The sequence below is a fragment of the Ranitomeya imitator genome, chromosome 8 (assembly GCF_032444005.1).
Source record: "Ranitomeya imitator isolate aRanImi1 chromosome 8, aRanImi1.pri, whole genome shotgun sequence".
Lineage (NCBI taxonomy): Eukaryota > Metazoa > Chordata > Amphibia > Anura > Dendrobatidae > Ranitomeya > Ranitomeya imitator.
Window position 1 is genome coordinate 62,070,158 of NC_091289.1, and position 18,595 is coordinate 62,088,752.

General features: G+C 47.8%; 1 protein-coding gene across 1 annotated transcript; it reads left to right on the forward strand.

Annotated features, from left to right (window-relative positions):
* Positions 1-467: 467 nt before the first annotated feature.
* Positions 468-16,366, forward strand: TOMM22 (translocase of outer mitochondrial membrane 22). Its single transcript, XM_069737021.1, has 4 exons — positions 468-605; positions 3,070-3,188; positions 8,370-8,487; positions 15,566-16,366. The coding sequence occupies exons 1-4, from the start codon at positions 516-518 to the stop codon at positions 15,626-15,628; spliced, it is 390 nt and encodes a 129-aa protein (XP_069593122.1). The 5' UTR covers positions 468-515; the 3' UTR covers positions 15,629-16,366.
* Positions 16,367-18,595: the final 2,229 nt, after the last annotated feature.

An 18,595-nucleotide genomic window follows, 5' to 3' on the forward strand; every position in this document is an offset into this window, starting at 1 on the left:
TGCAACATCAAAACCTGACCAAATACTCAGTGTGAACATGGCTGAAAAGAAGGTAGAAAGATTCAGATAAAGCTGGAGGTCGGCAGTCAGATGTGGAACCAGTCACCCAGTCCCTGATCACAGCACATCACCTCTGGTAACCCTGGCTGTAAGCACTGTATATTGTGAGCACACTGCCGGGCTCTACATTTCTTGTGTGATTGTGGCCCAGAATGGATTAATTTATAACTGATGTTATGAAATAAAGTCTGAACTATTTCTATTTATCAGACCGTCTTATAACCACCCGCTCCAGGCTCTGCCCTCCCACCCGGTCCTGACCGCCTCCCCCATACATTGCACTAATTCACTTTCCAGCTTATCTATTGTCCGGCATGCAGATCCTGAGCTCGCCACTAGGTGGCAGCCGCTATTTTACTGCTCACGCCGCTCCTCTCTATAGTGTGCCGGTTTTTGTTTCCGGTGACGTAGTTCCGGTGGTGTGACCCCTGAGTGTTCCCGCACGTTGAGAAGACATGTCCTCCCCGTCTGAGCTGCCCCTGGAAACCGCGCTCATCGGAGCTAGGAACCCGGACACCGAGGAGGAGGAAGAGGATGACGAGGAGGTGATTATTAGGCGGCTGCGGCAGTCAGTGGTGTCAGCCATTCTGACCGTGCGGTCACACTGCTCGCTGCCATGTTATAGGGCCCATATACAGGAGTGGGCAGGTGGCTGCAGAGACCTGGATATGGCAGTGACTCCTCAGTGATCACATGGATAGCGCAGGACTCGGGCCTCATTCAGACGGTGGCTTCTCTCATACGTCTTATAGAGGCTAAGCTCGCAGCGTGTGGCGTTTGCTGAGCTCGCAGCGTGTGGCGTTTGCTGAGCTCGCAGCGTGTGGCGTTTGCTGAGCTCGCAGCGTGTGGCGTTTGCTGAGCTCGCAGCGTGTGGCGTTTGCTGAGCTCGCAGCGTGTGGCGTTTGCTGAGCTCGCAGCGTGTGGCGTTTGCTGAGCTCGCAGCGTGTGGCGTTTGCTGAGCTCGCAGCGTGTGGCGTTTGCTGAGCTCGCAGCGTGTGGCGTTTGCTGAGCTCGCAGCGTGTGGTTTTTGGGCTCGCAGCGTGTGGTGTTTGCTAAGCTCACGGCGTGTGGCGTTTGCTAAGCTCGTGGCGTTTGCTGAGCTCGCAGCGTGTGGCGTTTGCTGAGCTCGCAGCGTGTGGCGTTTGCTGAGCTCGCGGCGTGTGGCGTTTGCTAAGCTCGCGGCGTGTGCTAAGCTCGCGGCGTGTGCTGAGCTCGCGGCGTGTGCTGAGCTCGCGGCGTGTGCTGAGCTCGCGGCGTGTGCTGAGCTCGCGGCGTTTGCTGAGCTCGCGGCGTTTGCTGAGCTCGCGGCGTTTGCTGAGCTCGCGGCGTTTGCTGAGCTCGCGGCGTTTGCTGAGCTCGCGGCGTTTGCTGAGCTCGCGGCGTTTGCTGAGCTCGCGGCGTTTGCTGAGCTCGCGGCGTTTGCTGAGCTCGCGGCGTTTGCTGAGCTCGCGGCGTTTGCTGAGCTCGCGGCGTTTGCTGAGCTCGCGGCGTTTGCTGAGCTCGCGGCGTTTGCTGAGCTCGCGGCGTTTGCTGAGCTCGCGGCGTTTGCTGAGCTCGCGGCGTTTGCTGAGCTCGCGGCGTTTGCTGAGCTCGCGGCGTTTGCTGAGCTCGCGGCGTTTGCTGAGCTCGCGGCGTTTGCTGAGCTCGCGGCGTTTGCTGAGCTCGCGGCGTTTGCTGAGCTCGCAGCGTGTGGCGTTTGCTGGGCTCGCAGCGTGTGGCGTTTGCTGGGCTCGCAGCGTGTGGCGTTTGCTGAGCTCGCAGCGTGGGGCACTGTTCACACATCCGGGTATGTTTACAGCCAAAACACAGAGAGGTGTCCAATTCACGGATCAAACTTACCAGTGGGTGTGTGAAATGTATCGCACACCTAATTAGCGCCACAAGAATCAGCAATATTATTTAAAATAAATTACCACCAGTGCGGAGGTCACGGTGAAAATATAGGATAGGAAATGGTGAATTAATAAGTATAGATCAGGTATATAATTGTACCCAGCAGGTGGCAGTATGCGGATGAGAAATAGTGAAATCACTCATGAATAAACATGAGAACACTTGACCCCCCCCAGGCTGCGTGTCATGGTTAGGCTACTTTCACACTGGCATTTTTTTGAATACGTCGCAATGCCCCATAGAGTAACATTACCGACGTATTGACACACGTCGCAACAGTCGTGCGACGGTTGCGCTGTGTTGTGGCGGACCGCCGGGAGCAAAAAACGTTAAATGTAACGTTTTTTGCTGCCGACGGACCGCTTTTTCCGACCGCGCATGCGTGGCTGGAGCTCCGCCCCCACCTCCCGGCACCTCACAATGGGGCAGCGGATGCGCCGGAGAAATGCATCCGCTGCACCCGTTGTGCGGCGCATCAAACGCTAGCGTCGGAATCTCGGCCCGACGCAATGCGACGGGCCGAATCCGACGCTAGTGTAAAAGTAGCCTTAGAGTTCTTGCAGGGGATGTCATTCCTCTCGATTGGCCCCGTTATAATAAAAACACTTCTACTCACATTCGTTGCTAGCGCTGTCGGCTCTCGTGTTCCCGGGGCTCACATGAGGTTATGTGACACGAGCCCTGCATCTAATTGGCGCTGGCTTCTCGCACTTTCAGACATATCGAACATCAAGACAAACTCTGAGCAGCGCGGCCATGATTTCCTGTTGGTGTTGGATTTGTCTGAAGGCAGGGGAAGCCAGTGCTGATTGAGTGCAGAGCTCGTGTAACATCACAACCTGGCGGGAGCCTTGGGGACGCGAGTGCCGACTTCGCTGGCAAGGGGTATAGAGGTCTTTATTTTAACAAGGCCTAACATGAGGAAGGAGAAGGGGTTGGCTCAGCAGTGGACAATCCCTATAAGAAGTTATGAAAAAAAAATCATTCAGCACTCAGATACCTTTCATGTGTCCACCTTTTTTCATTGATAAATATACATATCGCTTTTCTGATCAAATAGTGAAAAATTGTGTGTATGTGTATATATATTATAATATACTGATTGTCTTTATCTAGCTGGACGAGACGCTATCAGAAAGGATATGGGGTCTGACAGAGATGTTTCCAGGCAGTCTACGAAGTGCTGCAGGAGTGACGTTTGACTTCTCCGTTTGTGCTGCCAAAAAATTTTATAGGTCAGTAATTAATTCACCTGGATTCTGATTTAATAGGGCACATTGCTCAAAAAAGAGAAAAATAGTTATAGATGAACTGATTGTTTTTTTTATTTTGTATATGAACCCATATTCAGCTCTGGCAAAAAAATTAAGACACCACTGCAAAATGTTCAGTTTTTTTCTGATTTTTCTCTTTATAGGTATATTTTTGAGTAAAATGTAAGTTGTTCTTTTCTATAACTTTTGACAACATGTCTCCGAAGTTCCAAGCAAGAAATTTTGAATTTTTTTTTTCTGAAAAGGAGAAATGGTAAAAATAAAAAAATAAACAACCAGTGCTTTCAGACCTCAAATAATGCAAAGGAAACAAGTTCATAATAATTTAGAAACAACAATACTAATGTTTTAACTTGTGAAGAGATCAGAAATCAATATTTTGTGGAATAACCATATAATCACAGCTTTCATGCCTCTTGGCATGCTTTCCACCAGTCTTTCACACTTCTCCTGGCCCAAAAATGTAAGCAGTTCTTTGTTTGATGGCTTGTGACTGACTGACTATCCATCATCCTCTTGATTACCGTATATACTAGAGTATAAGCCGACCCCCCCCCCCTAATTTGGCCACAAAACTGGGAAAACTTATTGACTCGAGTATAAGCCTAGGGTAGGAAATGCAGCAGCTACTGGTAAATTTAAAAAATAAATAGATGCCAATAAAAGTAAAATTAATTGAGACATCAGTAGGTTAAATGTTTTTGAATATCCATATTGAATCAGGAGCACCATACAATGCTCCATACAGTTCATTATGGGCCCCATAAGATGCTCCATACAAAATATGCCCCATATAATGCCCCATAAGGTTCATGATGGCCCCCATAAGATGCTCCATATTAAAATATGCCCCATATAATGCTGCATAAAAGATTAATGATGGCCCAATAAGATGCGCCATAGAATATTATGCCCCATATAATGCTGCACAAAGGTTGATGGCCCTATTAGATGCTCCATAGAAAAATATACCCCGTATGCTGCTGCGATTTAAAAAAAAAAAAAAAAAAAAGACATACCCACCTCTCGTTGCTGGGAGCCAGGTGCCAGTGTCGCCGCTGGCACAGGTACCCGAAACTTGCGATATTCAGCTGTCCCTGTCGCACGCCGCTGTGTCTTCCGGGTCTCTGCAGCGACTGTTCAGGCAGAGGGCACGCACTAACCACGTCAGCGTGCCCTCTGACGTGAACGTCACAGCCAGAGGACACAAAAGACACAGCTCGGCGGTGGAACCGGGACAGGTGAATATTGCATGGCTCACCCTCCCCCGTCATACTCTCCCTACTGGCGCGGTCTCTGCTTCTCCAATGGTCTCCGGCGCGCCGGCTAATTGTTCCTGTGTTCAGCGGTCACATGGTACCACTCATTAAAGTAATGAATATGCGCTCCACGCCTATGGGAGTGGAGTCACGTCCACATTCATTACTGTAATGAGCGGTACCACGTGACCGCTGAACACAGGAAGAGCTGCGGGCGCCGGAGACCATCGGATAAGCAGGAAAATGCATAGACAGCATGGGGAGCAGGTGAGTATGATGTGACAGCTGCTGCTCCCCCTGCCGACCCCCTGGGACAATGACTTGAGTATAAGCCAAAAGGGGCACTTTTAGCCTAAAAAATGGGCTGAAAATCTCGGCTTATACTTGAGTATATACATTACATTCCAGAGGTTTTCAATGGGGTTCAGGTCTGGGGATGGGGCTGCCCATGACAGGGTTTTGATATGGTGGTCTCTTAATTTTTTCCAGAGCTGTATGTCAGTTAATAGGACCTGTCAAAAAAAAAGAGAAAGTTGTTAAATACCTTGGGAGCTTTCCCGATTCTGCAGCTTTTTCTCAGTTGTGTGCTGTGTTGCTTCATTGCAGAGATATGCACATTTGTTGCTCTTGTAGTACAGTATGTGACATCTCTGCTTTGCAGTCCTACTGGTATCTTCAGTCTTCTCCGGGTCGTACGCTTTTACTTCTCCCTCCCTGTGTGATAAACTGCTAGATCAGCTGTGATTGGCATCGTGTGAGGGGGAGAGGTGAGGGCACACATCGCTAGAGAAGAGTTAAAGCGAACCTGTCACCAGGTTTGGCCGATATAATATAAGGCCACCACCTTTCAGGTCTTATCTACAGCATTCTATAATGCTGCATATAAGCCCCCAACCCGACCTGGAAGATGAGAAAGATAAGTTTAATTATTCTCACCCGGGGGGCGGTCCTGTACGGTCCAGTCTGATGGGGTGTCGCAGGTCCAGGTCTGGCGCCTCCCATCTTATAATCACCGCCCTCCTGTTGCTTCATCGCTCCCCGGCATCGCGCTCCTGCACAGTTGTACTTATCTGCACTGTTGAGGGCAGAGTAAAGTACTGCAGTGCGCAGACGCTGGGCCTCTGACCTTTCCTAGTTGCCTGCGCACTGCGGTACTTTACTTTTCCCGCAACAGTGCAGATAAGTACACCTGTGCAGGAGCGTGATGCTGGGGAGCCTGTGAAGCAAGCAGGAGGGTGGCATCACAAGAAGATGGGAGGCGCCAGACCAGGACCTGCAACACCCATTGGACCGGACCGCATTATCTAGAATGCTGTAGATAAGCCGTGAAAGGCAGTGGCCGTATCTTATAGCCTGCTGACAGGTTCCCTTTAAATATGAGGACATGGAACTGAACAGAAAACCGTGACCAAATGAGGGGAGTTCAGGGATTGTTACAATGTATATATCCCAAGTGATAGGTCCTGTTTAAAGATCTGCTCACAAGCAAGTGCCTGGTATAGAAGTATCCATTATTGTGTGGGCTCGCTCTGGTAAACTGAATAGTAAACTTCATCCTTGGTGATCAAGATGCATATGATTTTTAACCCAAGATTTTTACTTAGGACCTTTTATAGGCGACAGATGCTAAGGCATTTGTCAAAGACATCAGTTTTATGTTTATAACCCGGTCTATAAGTTAAATGCCATGATGTGATTAACCCCTTAGTGACAGAGCCAATTTGGTACTTAATGACCAGGCCAATTTTTGCAATTCTGACCACTGTCACTTTATGAGGTTATAACTCTGGAACGCTTCAACGGATCCCGCTGATTCTGAGATTGTTTTTTTCGTGACATATTGTACTTCATGTTAGTGGTAACATTTCTTTGATATTACTTGCGATTATTTATGAAAAAAACGGAAACCCCCCCAATTCTAGCTCCAACCCTAACCCCAACACACCCCTAACCCTAATCCCAACCTGATCCATAATCCTAATCACTAACCCTAACCATAATCTCAACCCTTACCCCAAAACAACCCTAATGTCAACCCTAACCATAACCCTAATCAAAACCCTAAATCCAACACACCCCTAATCCTAATCTCAACCCTAACCTCAAACCTAACCCTAATCCCAATACACCCCTAATCACAACCCTAACCTTAACCCTAATCCCAAACCTAACCCTAATCCCAAGCGTAACCCTAATGCCAACCCTAACCCTAATACCAACCCTAATCCAAACCCTAACCCTAATCCCAGCTCTAACCCTAACTTTAGCCCCAACCCTAGCCCTAACTTTAGCCCCAACCCTAGCCCTAAGGCTACTTTCACACTTGCGTCGTTTGGCATTCCGTCACAATCCGTCGTTTTGGACAAGAAACGGATCCTGCTAATGTGCCCGCAGGATGCCCATAGACTTGTATTGCCGACGGATCGTGACGGATGGCCACACGTCGCGTCCGTCGTGCAGTGGATCAGTTGTGTTTTGGCGGAGCGTCGGCACAAAAAAACGTTCAATGAAACGTTTTTTTGTACGTCGCATCCGCCATTTGACCGCGCATGCGTGGCCGTAACTCCGCCCCCTCCTCCCCAGGACATAGATTGGGCAGCGGATGCGTTGAAAAACTACAGCTGCTGCCCACGTTGTGCACAATTTTCACAACGTGCGTCGGTATGTCGGGCCGACGCATTGCGACAGCCCCGTACCAACGTAAGTGTGAAAGAAGCCTAACCCTAAATTTAGCCCCAGCCCTAAATTTAGCCCCTAACCCTAACCCTACCCCTAACCCTACCCCTAATTTTAGCCCCAACTGCTGTTCTCCTGCCGGCCGGCAGATGGAGACAGATGGCGGGCGCACCTGGCATGCGTCCGCCATGTTTTTCTGCCGGCGGCCAGGAGGAGCAGCAAGAGGATCCAGGGACCTAGGTGAGTATGCTAGGGTCCCCGAATCCCCCTATTTCTCTGTCCTCTGATGTGCGATCACATCAGAGGACAGAGAATTACACTTTACTTTTTTTTTTTTTTTGCGGTCGCCGGTAAACAGTTAATTACCGGCGATCGCAAAACAGGGGTCGGTAATACCGACCCCGATCATGCTCTTTGGGGTCTCGGCTACCCCCGGCAGCCGAGACCCCAAAGATTCTCCCGGTGACGGGCGCACTGCGCATGCGCCCGCCATTTTGAAGATGGCGGCGCCCACCGGGAGACACGAGGAGCATCGGGGGAGCTAGGTGAGTATTGGGGGGCCACCTGGGACCCCTTTTCTCTGTCCTCCGATGTGCGATCACATCGGAGGACAGAGAAATTAAAGAGATCGCGTTTTTTTTTTTTTTTTGCGATCGCCGGTAAACGGTTAATTACCGGCGATCGCAAATGCGGGGTGGGTTAAAAACCCCCCGAATCATGTTCTCTGGGGTCTCGGCTACCCTCGGCAGCCGAGACCCCGGAGAAAATCGGCCTCTGGGGGGCGCTATGGACTTTTTCCACAGCGCCGTTAATTAACGGCGCTGTGGTTTAAGTACCCTTAGCGGCCGCCGTTAAAAGGCGTATCGGCGGTCGCTAAGGGGTTAAAGGGGATGTTGAGTCATCTGGTTAACTGTTGATTGATATAACAGCTGATCTGCAGTACCCGTCAGCAGCAACTAAACAATAAACCGTTGTGCTGTTTCGCCTTCTGTGTTTCCATCCTGCTGCCATCGGAGGTGATACCAGCTGATAAGTGGCTCTAGATTATGGACTCCACTGATGTGATAATGATGATTTGTCTGAAGGATCAGTCATGAAGTTTTATATCTGGATAACCCCTTTAATGGAGCTTTAGGTTGAAGAACATTGTAATTACAGTTAATTTGTTCTGCTTATTTGCTTAGTAATTCCTGTGTGCTCTTTACAGCTTTTCACGCTCTGCATTATGGATAGGAACCACCTCATTCATGATTTTAGTATTACCAGTAGTGTTTGAGACAGAAAAATTGCAGATGGAACAGCAGCAGCAGCTACAACAGAGACAGGTAATGTATATAAAAAGACACACCGATAATGTCACATTTAACTGGAAGAATTGTTATTCCTGCTCGGACAATCCTCTGCACAGTGGTATGATTTTGTGTGCATTTATAACACTTGAGTCGGGAGTATGGCAACACTACAACTAGACACCCGCTCTTTTTATCATTTTCTTGTTCTGAGACCCAGGTGTGTGGGTAAGGGCCTTTGAAAAAATCAGTTGTGATACACGTAAAAAATATTACTATACCTCATTCACTCGAAGGAAAGAAGAACATGCCCCCACCATGGCTTAGGACAGGATTCTCAGTGTGTGAGATGTAATGACACATCTCTAATCTTAGTCTAACCTCCTGCGTGAGTCTGTGTGGGGTGAGGAGCAGTGCAGATGAGTTTAGCTGTGTCATATCACAAACACTTCTATCTGGTCTCCTGAATACTGAGTGTGTCACCATCATCCTTATGTATGTTGTGTGCAAGCAATTTGTATGATGCCAAGTGGGTGGTATCAGAGACTTCACTGAGTTTGTGTGCTTTTTCTCGTGTCATGTTGAACAATCATAAGCAGGCATCAATATCAATAGACAGCAGAAAAAGACCCCCCCACACACAAGAGCTCACAGCAGGTTTCTGACTGTGTGAGATGTAATTTTACAGCTCTAATCTCCTGGTCTAACCTCCTGCATGATTAGACATTGCTGGGAGTAATGCACAGATGACATCTCAGATAAGGTCCTAGCAGTCAGTGTGGAGAAAGGGGCAGCACAGCTGAGTTTAGCTGTTTCACGTTGGGGTACCGTCACACAGTGGCATTTTGATCGCTACGACGGCACGATCCGTGACGCTCCAGCATCGTAACAATATCGCTCCAGCGTCGTAGACTGTTGTCACACTTTGCAATGTACGACGCTGGAGCGATAATTTCATGAAGTATGTGCGATGTAGAAGCCGTTGGTTACTATGCGCACATCGTATACAATATCGTGCACACCTTTGCTACACCATGAGATCATACTGCCACAGCGGGACACTATACGACGAAAGAAAGTTTCAAACGATCTGCTATGACGTACGATTCTCAGCGGGGTCCCTGATCGCAGGAGCGTGTCAGACACTGCGAGATCGTAACTTTATCGCTGGAACATCACGAATCGTGCCGTCGTAGCGATCAAAATGCCACTGTGTGACGGTACCCTTACAAATACTTCTGTCAGCTCAAGTAATCTATGATGCTACTCCCCCACACTACCTGTCCAGATATGAAATCTTAGTTGTCACTATCACACTTAAGTCTCTTCTGCTCGCAGATACTTGAAATTAAGGAGAGCAGACTGCTCCAGTGTGAGACCTGTGACAGCCTGCTCTGCTCATGTAATCACTAGTGATGAGCAAATATACTCGTTAATCGAGATTTCTCTAGTCACCTTCCACGACGGCATATGGAGGTTGTCTCTTTGCCCTAATGGGGAACAGGAAACACAGAGAGGTTTAAAAGGACCTCCCACCTCCCACCTGCCAGTGTCTTTCCTGTTCCCCATGGGACAGGGAGAGGTCTCCAGGTGCTGTTGTGGCCGGCGACTGCGGTACCTTTGTGCAGGCTCTGCCTGTTGTAGCCAGGCAGCTGGTGGTCGCGTTACGCCTCCTCCCCTGCTGCTCCCGTCGTCCTGCTATGCAGGTGCCTCAGGGACCCCCTCCCGGCCTTCCCGCGCCCCCACGAGGGCAAAGCAGGCCTGGGATCCCTCGCCGGGCTCCTCCATGAGCTGCTCAGCGTTCTCCCCCTCCATTGCCGGCTCGGCGTTCCGGATGTGACGTCGGCGGTCTCGCGCGTCACTTCCGGTCCCTCGTTCTCCTGGAAGCCGCTTCTTCCGGGTTCGCCGGCCGGCGTGTCGGACTGATGGCGTCCCCTCACATGGATCCCGGAGGGGGAGGGGGAACTGCTGATTGCTGGAGGCAGGTGCGGACAGCGTTCTTAAACCCTGCTGAACCACCACTGAGGTAAGACTAATTTTCCCAGTATGGATGGTTCCTTGTGCCCTGCATCTGCGGAGCCCAGCGCTACCCCTGCTACAGTAAGTGTTTTGCAGGGATAGGATCCGGGAGGTAGTACCTATAGGGGGTTTTAATGTCCTCACTCCCCTCTCCCTTGTCATTTCAGGGAGAGAAGTCTGCCCCTAAAGCCGCTATTAAAAAGAAGTGCCCAGTCTGTTCTACTAAATTCCCTCTTAACTGGGACAAAAGACTCTGCCAGCCATGTACTGACAAGATTGTAAAAGCTGAGCAACCATCTCTGCTGGATGAAATTCGCTCCTTAGTAAAACAGGAGGTGCAATCTTCGTTAGCAGCTTTTACTACTCCTCCACCTCCACCTCCGCCGTCGCATTCCCCAGCTAAAAAGAGAAAAATTCAGGCGGTCGAATCAGACTCTGATTCAGACCTCTCCCATACTTCATCTGTGGGCTGGGAAGATCCTGTATCACCTAAAGCTGAGGTCAGGAAATACCTCTTTTCCTCAGATTACATTGAGGATTTAGTATCTGCTGTCCGTAATACTATGGGCCTAGAAGAGGAATATGAGCCACAGTCCGTACAGGATCAGATGTTTGGCGGACTCAGATCGGAGAAAAGAGTGGGGTTCCCGATGCACGCTAACATTGTTAGTATGGTTAATCAGGAATGGGAACAGTCTGAGAAACGCCTCACTACCCCTGCAGAAATGAAGCATAGATTTCCTCTAGAGGGTGAAGTAATCAAATTGGACATTCCAAAGGTGGATGTGCAGGTGGCTAGAGTCGCCAATAGAACAGCACTCCCTTTTGAGGATTCCTCACAATTAAAGGATCCTATGGACAGAAAGATTGAAAGCCTCCTAAAAAAGTCTTGGGAAACTTCAACGTCTATCCTTAAGGCCAATGTCGCTTCCACTTGTGTTGCCAGGGCCCTCTCCTGCTGGTTGGAGAAATTAGAGTCTCATATATCTCAGGGTACCCCGAGAGGTGAATTATTAGATTCACTTCCCATCCTGCATAGAGCCTCTGGGTTTCTGGCTGACGCTTCTCTGGAATCTGTTAGAGTGGCCGCCAGATCTCTCGTACTCTCCAACTCTGCTAGAAGAGCCCTCTGGCTTAAAATATGGAGCGGTGATATCACTTCAAAAGCCAAGTTGTGTGCTATACCTTTTAAGGGAGATTATGTTTTCGGTCCAGCCTTAGACGATATTCTTGACAAGGCTACTGACAAGAAAAAGGCACTCCCGGAGCAAAAACAACCGAGAAAACGGTTTTTTCGTGCCCCACAGTCTCGGCCCCCTCAAAGAGGGAAAGGCAAAACCGGCAGGTGGAGTTACGCCAAAGGTAGAGGGAAAAATATTTTTGTCCCCCAGCAGCAGCAGCAACAGTCCCAACAGGACAAGCAATGACTCCGACCCGGTAGGGGGGAGACTCTCAAAATATGTGGGTCAGTGGGAAAATATCACCAGTTCCCACTGGGTCCTCAATGTCATCAAGGAGGGCCTATTAATAGAGTTAATTTCTTCCCCCCCTCAGGGTCTGAAAGTTACTACCCTTACGTCTTCAAGAGATCACAATTTGTTGACATTGGGTCTCAGAGATCTTATGAAATCAAATGTGATCTCACCAGTTCCACATCTGGAACAAGGAAAAGGACATTATTCCCGTCTATTCTTAGTACCCAAACCCTCAGGGGACGTAAGAATTATTATAAACCTAAAAGGTCTAAACCGACATGTGAAATATCGCAAGTTCAAGATGGAGTCTGTAAGATCTGCAATTCCTCTGATAGGACATCAGTCCTTTATGGCAACCATCGACCTAAGGGATGCATATTTTCACATTCCTATCCACCCGAGACACAGAAAATACCTCAGGTTTGCGATACGGGGGAGTCATCGAGTGGAGCACTATCAGTATGGAGTCCTTCCCTTCGGCATTTCCTCAGCACCAAGGGTATTCTCCAAGATCATGGCAGAGGCAGTGTCATTTATCCGGAGTCAAGGTGTCTGTATAGTGCCCTACTTGGACGATCTACTGGTAGTTGCCCCCACCGAGATGACCCTGATATCCCATGTGTCAACCACTTTGGAGATATTGAAGTCTCTGGGTTGGATTCCAAACATGAAGAAGTCTCAGCTTCAACCCTCAAGAACCAGAAAGTTCTTGGGGGTGGTTCTGGACTCAACAAAACAGATGTCCTTTCTCCCAGACGATCACAGGCTACCATTAGTAGCAAAAGTCAGAAAATTCAAGGAGATGAGATGTCCTACTCTTCGAGAAGGAATGTCTCTCTTAGGCTCCATGACAGCCTGTATACAATCAGTGGCTTGGGCTCAAGCTCACTCCAGAATTCTCCAAACCCACATTCTAGACAGGTGGGATGGTCAACCTGGCACTCTAACAAGAAGGATTCACACACCAGGTCGAGTGAAGGCATCCTTAACATGGTGGATGAATTCCAGAAACCTCCTGAAGGGGGTGAGCTGGATTCAGCTCCCGATAACTACGATCAAGACAGATGCCAGCAGGAGAGGCTGGGGAGCCATAGTAAATCATGTTCCTTACCAAGGTCTTTGGAACCAGTCGATCAGCGAGAAATCGTCAAATTTCAGAGAACTCAAAGCTGTGGAAAAGGCCCTGTTAGCAGCAAGCCGTCAGATTTCTGGTCAACATGTCCAGATCTATTCAGACAACATGACCACGGTGGCGCATATCAGGCGTCAGGGCGGCACAAAATTCCTCAGTTTGAAAAAGATCTCCGCTCGAATTTTTTATTGGGCCGAGAAACACTTACTGTCACTGACAGCAATTCATCTAAAAGGGACTGCAAATATTCAAGCAGACTACCTGAGTCGCCAGGACATTCATCCTGGCGAGTGGAGCCTGGACCTTCAAACGTTCAATATGCTAGTACAAAAGTGGGGTCTTCCAGAAGTCGACCTCTTTGCCTCTCACCAGAACGCAAAAGTCAAAACCTTTTTTTCCTTGAACCCAAGAGGCAATCCCAGAGGAGTGGATGCCCTAGTCCAAGATTGGCACTTCCAGCTTGTCTACGCATTTCCACCAATCCCAATCCTGGCAAAGGTTCTAAGGAAGATACGAATAGAAGGAACTCCGACTATCCTGATAGCCCCTTTTTGGCCCAAAAGAAGTTGGTTCAACTTGATCATCCAACTACAAGTGGATGGACCAGTAATGTTACCTCTAAAAAACGATCTCCTCTCTCAGGGTCCTATTCTCTATGCAGACCCTCAGAAATGGAATTTAGCGGCGTGGTTACTGAAGCCCAGGTCTTGAAAGCAAAAGGACTATCGGACTCTGTCATAGCTACTCTCCAAAAATCGAGAAAGCCAGTAACCAACGCCATCTACAACAAAATCTGGAAAAAGTTTTCGTCTTTTTGTTTACCTAACCTTCCAGACCCTCTCAAGCCTAATATACCTAACATCTTAGATTTTTTGCAAAAAGGCTTAGGAATGGGTCTTAGGCCCAGTACTCTCAGAGTCCAGGTCTCGGCACTTAGCTCCTTTTTTGATCAAGATCTAGCAGGCCATCGCTGGATCAAAAGATTTTTAACATCAGCAACTAGGATGAATCCTAGAAAACAGATAATAGTTCCCCCATGGGATCTGAATATGGTGCTTCAAGGTCTTACAGGCCCGCCTTTTGAACCTTTTTCCTCCTGCTCTCTTCAAAATCTTGCATACAAAACTGTGTTTTTGGTAGCCATAACTTCGGCTAGAAGAGTGGGTGAACTACAAGCCTTATCTATAAGAGAGCCGTATCTTCTAGTGAGAGATGACTCAATAGTACTTCGTCTAGATCCTTCTTTTCTTCCGAAGGTAGTCTCTGATTTTCATCGTTCCCAAGAGATTGTTCTACCAACCTTTTGCCATAGTCCTGCAAATTCGGAAGAAAGAAGATTCAACACTCTGGACGTCCGACGTATTGTGCTGCAATACTTAGATCAGACCCGTGCTTTCAGAATCGATCATAACCTCTTTGTCCATCCCTCTGGGCAAAATAAGGGTAAAAAAGTAGCTAAAAGTACCATTGCTACATGGATCAAAAAGGCTATAACGGAAGCCTACCTTGCTCAAAACAAAATACCTCCAGTAGGGATCAAGGCCCATTCAACAAGATCTACGTCAGTCTCCTGGGCAGAAAGAGCAGGTGCATCCCCTGAGCAGATCTGCAGGGCAGCAACGTGGTCTTCACTTCATACTTTCTCTAAACATTACAGATTAGATGTATTGTCCAATAAGGACTTAGTCTTCGGCCGTAAAGTTCTGCAGGCCGTTGTCCCTCCCTAGTGCCAAATTAGTTGGTATTCCTCCATATGCCGTCGTGGAAGGTGACTAGAGAAAATAGAATTATTCTTACTGTTAATTCGGTTTCTAGGAACCTTCCACGACGGCACTAATTTCCCACCCGATATATATTCCTGGATTAGTTCTGGGATTCGGAAGGTAAACCGGTGCTATGGGTTCAGTTGTAAGTCACTGGCAGGTGGGAGGTCCTTTTAAACCTCTCTGTGTTTCCTGTTCCCCATTAGGGCAAAGAGACAACCTCCATATGCCGTCGTGGAAGGTTCCTAGAAACCGAATTAACGGTAAGAATAATTCTATTTTCTCGAGCATGCTCGGGTCTCCTCCAAGTATTTTTTAGTGCTCGGAGTTTTAGTTTTTAGCGCCGCAGCTGAATGATTTACATCTGTTAGCCAGCATAAGTACATGTGGGGGTTGCCTGGTTGCTAGGGAATCCCCACATGTACTTATGCTGGCTAACAGATGTAAATCATTCAGCTCCGGCAATGAAAACTAAAACTCCGAACACTAAAAAATACTCGGAGGACACCCGAGCATGTTCGAGTAACGAGTATATTCGCTCATCAGTGATCATCACTAGTAATCATCTTATCTGAAAGGTGTTGGACATCCCTGTTCTACTCCCAGCACTTGGTACATTGTGTTCTGTCCCCATGGTTACCGTTAGTCTATAATATATATAGTAAAATATAAATGTACTGTTTTGCTTGTCACGGACTTAAATGTTTGTTTTTTTTTCCTCTTAGATTCTACTAGGACCATCAACAGGGATATCTGGTTCTCTCCCTCCAATCCCTGGAAAAGTATAATTTCCACAACATTTAGTCATTTTGATATTTAACCCCCCCATATTTTGATGACCATGAGAACAAGAAATTAGAAGACTGATCTCTCCTCAGCCGGCTGCCTCTTTTGGTCTTCTGCATGCCCTGTCTTCATCAAGCCAGAGTGCTGTCATCTGAGAAAATAGAAATTTGCAGTTCTTGGTCATGCTGGTTACTGAGAAATGACGAGGGGACCTTTTGTAGCATGACATGGTATTTTTTTTCTGATGCACTCCTATGTAGTCATTCCTTTATACAACATTTTGTCATGAAAAGTTGTATATAGATTTTATGCAGGTGCCTTTCACTTCTTTAAGGTGTAAATATTTTAGTGTTTGCCCCACAAAAAAATAACTTAATTAGTAAAATTGAAATGTTTGCTTAATTTAAAAAAAAAAAAATTATGGAGATAAAAAAAAAAATCCTTGCAAATTGGTGACTAACTGTGCAGTATTCAACCAGCGATTGTACAATTTACTTGTACGCAGTGCCTGGGAGAGAAATTCCCTGTGGTGTGTTCTCTGCAAATGCTGAATAGATGCCAGTACCCCATTGGAGGGGACATCGATATTTCACAGGGGAGAAGGTTATAGTCATCCGTGTGTAACTTCAAACATCCTCATTCTGAAGGACATTTACCTGAAGAGACGATTGTGTTGGAACGGTTTTCATGCTTTTGTGTTCTTTTATTTTTGAAACTATTAAACCTGGAAGGACGGATAATTCTCATTTGTTTTATTGCTGTTGTAGGCCCTTAGTATATCTACTTTGTCTCATTCAGATGGCAGCAATTTACTCATAAACCATATACTGACCGATGTTCATTTTCTTGCACATAAATACACAGGCCTTTTTGTTTAATAAAAAACATTTTATATTGAACAAATGTTTACATTTTACAAAATTGCTGATTATGATTTTTTAATGTATAATCCTAAGAAATAGAGTACCATTTTGCATCATTTATTGTTTGACAAGAATAAAATGCTCAATCTTTCCCTCCCAACCTTGCCTCTCGCCTATCTCAACTCAAATTTTAATATATTGGGTACAATATCTAGACAACAATGTAAACATGAGAACCATACATTAAGGTGTTTCATACATGAAATATTAGGTTGCTTTTAGGGGAGAGGCAAGTTAAATACATCTCGTTCCAATACTTGTGACACTATCGCCGGGCATTTTAAACCATCTCAACCCCCCATTTACCAAATGTCGCAATGGCCCCTTTTTGATGTACAGTCAAGCCTGAAAGTGTTGGTGCTCTTGAAATTCTGCCAGAAAATGACTGCAATTACACATGTTTTGTTATACACATGTTTGTTTCCTTTGTGTTTAACCCCTTTACCCCCAAAGGTGGTTTGCATGTTATGGACCGGGCCAATTTTTACAATTCTGACCACTGTCCCTTTATGAGGTTATAACTCTGGAACACTTCAACGGATCCCGGTGATTCTGACATTGTTTTCTCGTGACATATTGTACTTTATGATAGTGGTAAAATTTATTTGATATTAGCTGCATTTATTTGTGAAAAAAACGGAAATTTGGCGAAAATTTCACAATTTTTCAACTTTGAATTTTTATGCAATTAAATCACAGAGATATGTCACACAAAATACTTAATAAGTAACATTTCCCACATGTCTACTTTACATCAGCACAATTTTGGAACCAAAATTTTTTTTTGTTAGGGAGTTAAGGGTTAAAAGTTGACCAGCAATTTCTCATTTCTTTATCGCCTCTCATTGGGGGACACAGGAACCATGGGTGTATGCTGCTGCCACTAGGAGGCTGACACTATGCAAATAAAAGTTAGCTCCTCCTCTGCAGTGTACACCCCACCGACTGGCATTATACTCTTCAGTTTAGCTTAGTGTCAGTAGGAGGTGGACACGGGTCTTTCATTAGACCCTTATCTACCTCAATGTGCGTCGTTTCTTTTCAGGTTTTTCCGGAGGGATACAGGGTGAGCAGTCACACCTGTAGTCCCACAAGGCGGACTATGAGTACGGCGTGTACTGCCACCCCGTATCCTCATAGATCCCTCTCCAGGACCAAGATCCTAGCACAGAAGCGTGCTCAGAAGTCCGGTCCTGGCTCCGTCCCCCACCCACTCGCCCACCAGAGCCTGTCGGTTGGAGGAGACGAGGACGTCCACCATCAGCTCCCATGGACGTCTGATACCTTCCCCAAGGTTTGAGGTTAGTAACGGACGGCGTGGGATGATTTAGGTGAGTATACTTCCCGGGGGTCCCTTGTTTTCAGTTTTCCAGGCCACTTTTTTAGCCTGGTCGGCGTGCCTTAATGGGGTCCCAGTATTCAGCAGGGTTCCTCGCAGCACCTTTCCCCATTCTCTGCGTGGTGGTCCAGTCTGGCGCGGCGGTTTTTCTGCCTTTCCTGCACCTAGCACCACCGCGGCCCCCGGCGGTCGCCTTTTCTTCCTAATTCAGGCCCCAGCTTCCTCCGGGGCCCACTTGCGGCGGCCGTCTTCTCTGACATCAGCCTGCGGCAGCGCTCCCTCCACTCCCCTTTCTAGGCGGCGGCCTCGCTGGCTGCCGCACTGCTCACCTTCCAGCCGATTAGCGCTGGCACCGCGGCCTTTTCCTCCGGTCGCCGGCTCCTACTTTAGGCCCCGGCTTTTTCCGGGGCCTACTTCCGGCGTTACGCCCACCGGCAGCAGCGCTCCCCGTGTATGCGGCAAGCTGCCGCGCCTTTTATTCCGGGCAGCGCCTGCACAGCGGTGCTTCTCCGGCGGTCGCCGGCTTCTAATTTAGGCCCCGGCTTTTACCGGGGCCTACTTCCGGCGACGCCGCTCCGCCCACTTCCCCTCTACTCGGGCGGGCTTTTTCCCCGCCGAACATCCCCACCTCGGCACGAGGCGTTGCTCCGCCCACCGACGCCATCTTTGTACTCCTGGCACGCACGTCCCTGAAATCGGTGTGCTGC

Coding starts and splice junctions, on each gene's coding strand:
- TOMM22 (XM_069737021.1), top strand. CDS start 516: ATGTCCTCCCCGTCTGAGCTGCCCCTGGAAACCGCGCTCATCGGAGCT. Junction 606..3,069: donor AGGAAGAGGATGACGAGGAG/GTGATTATTAGG, acceptor GTCTTTATCTAG/CTGGACGAGACGCTATCAGA. Junction 8,488..15,565: donor AGCAGCTACAACAGAGACAG/GTAATGTATATA, acceptor TTTTCCTCTTAG/ATTCTACTAGGACCATCAAC.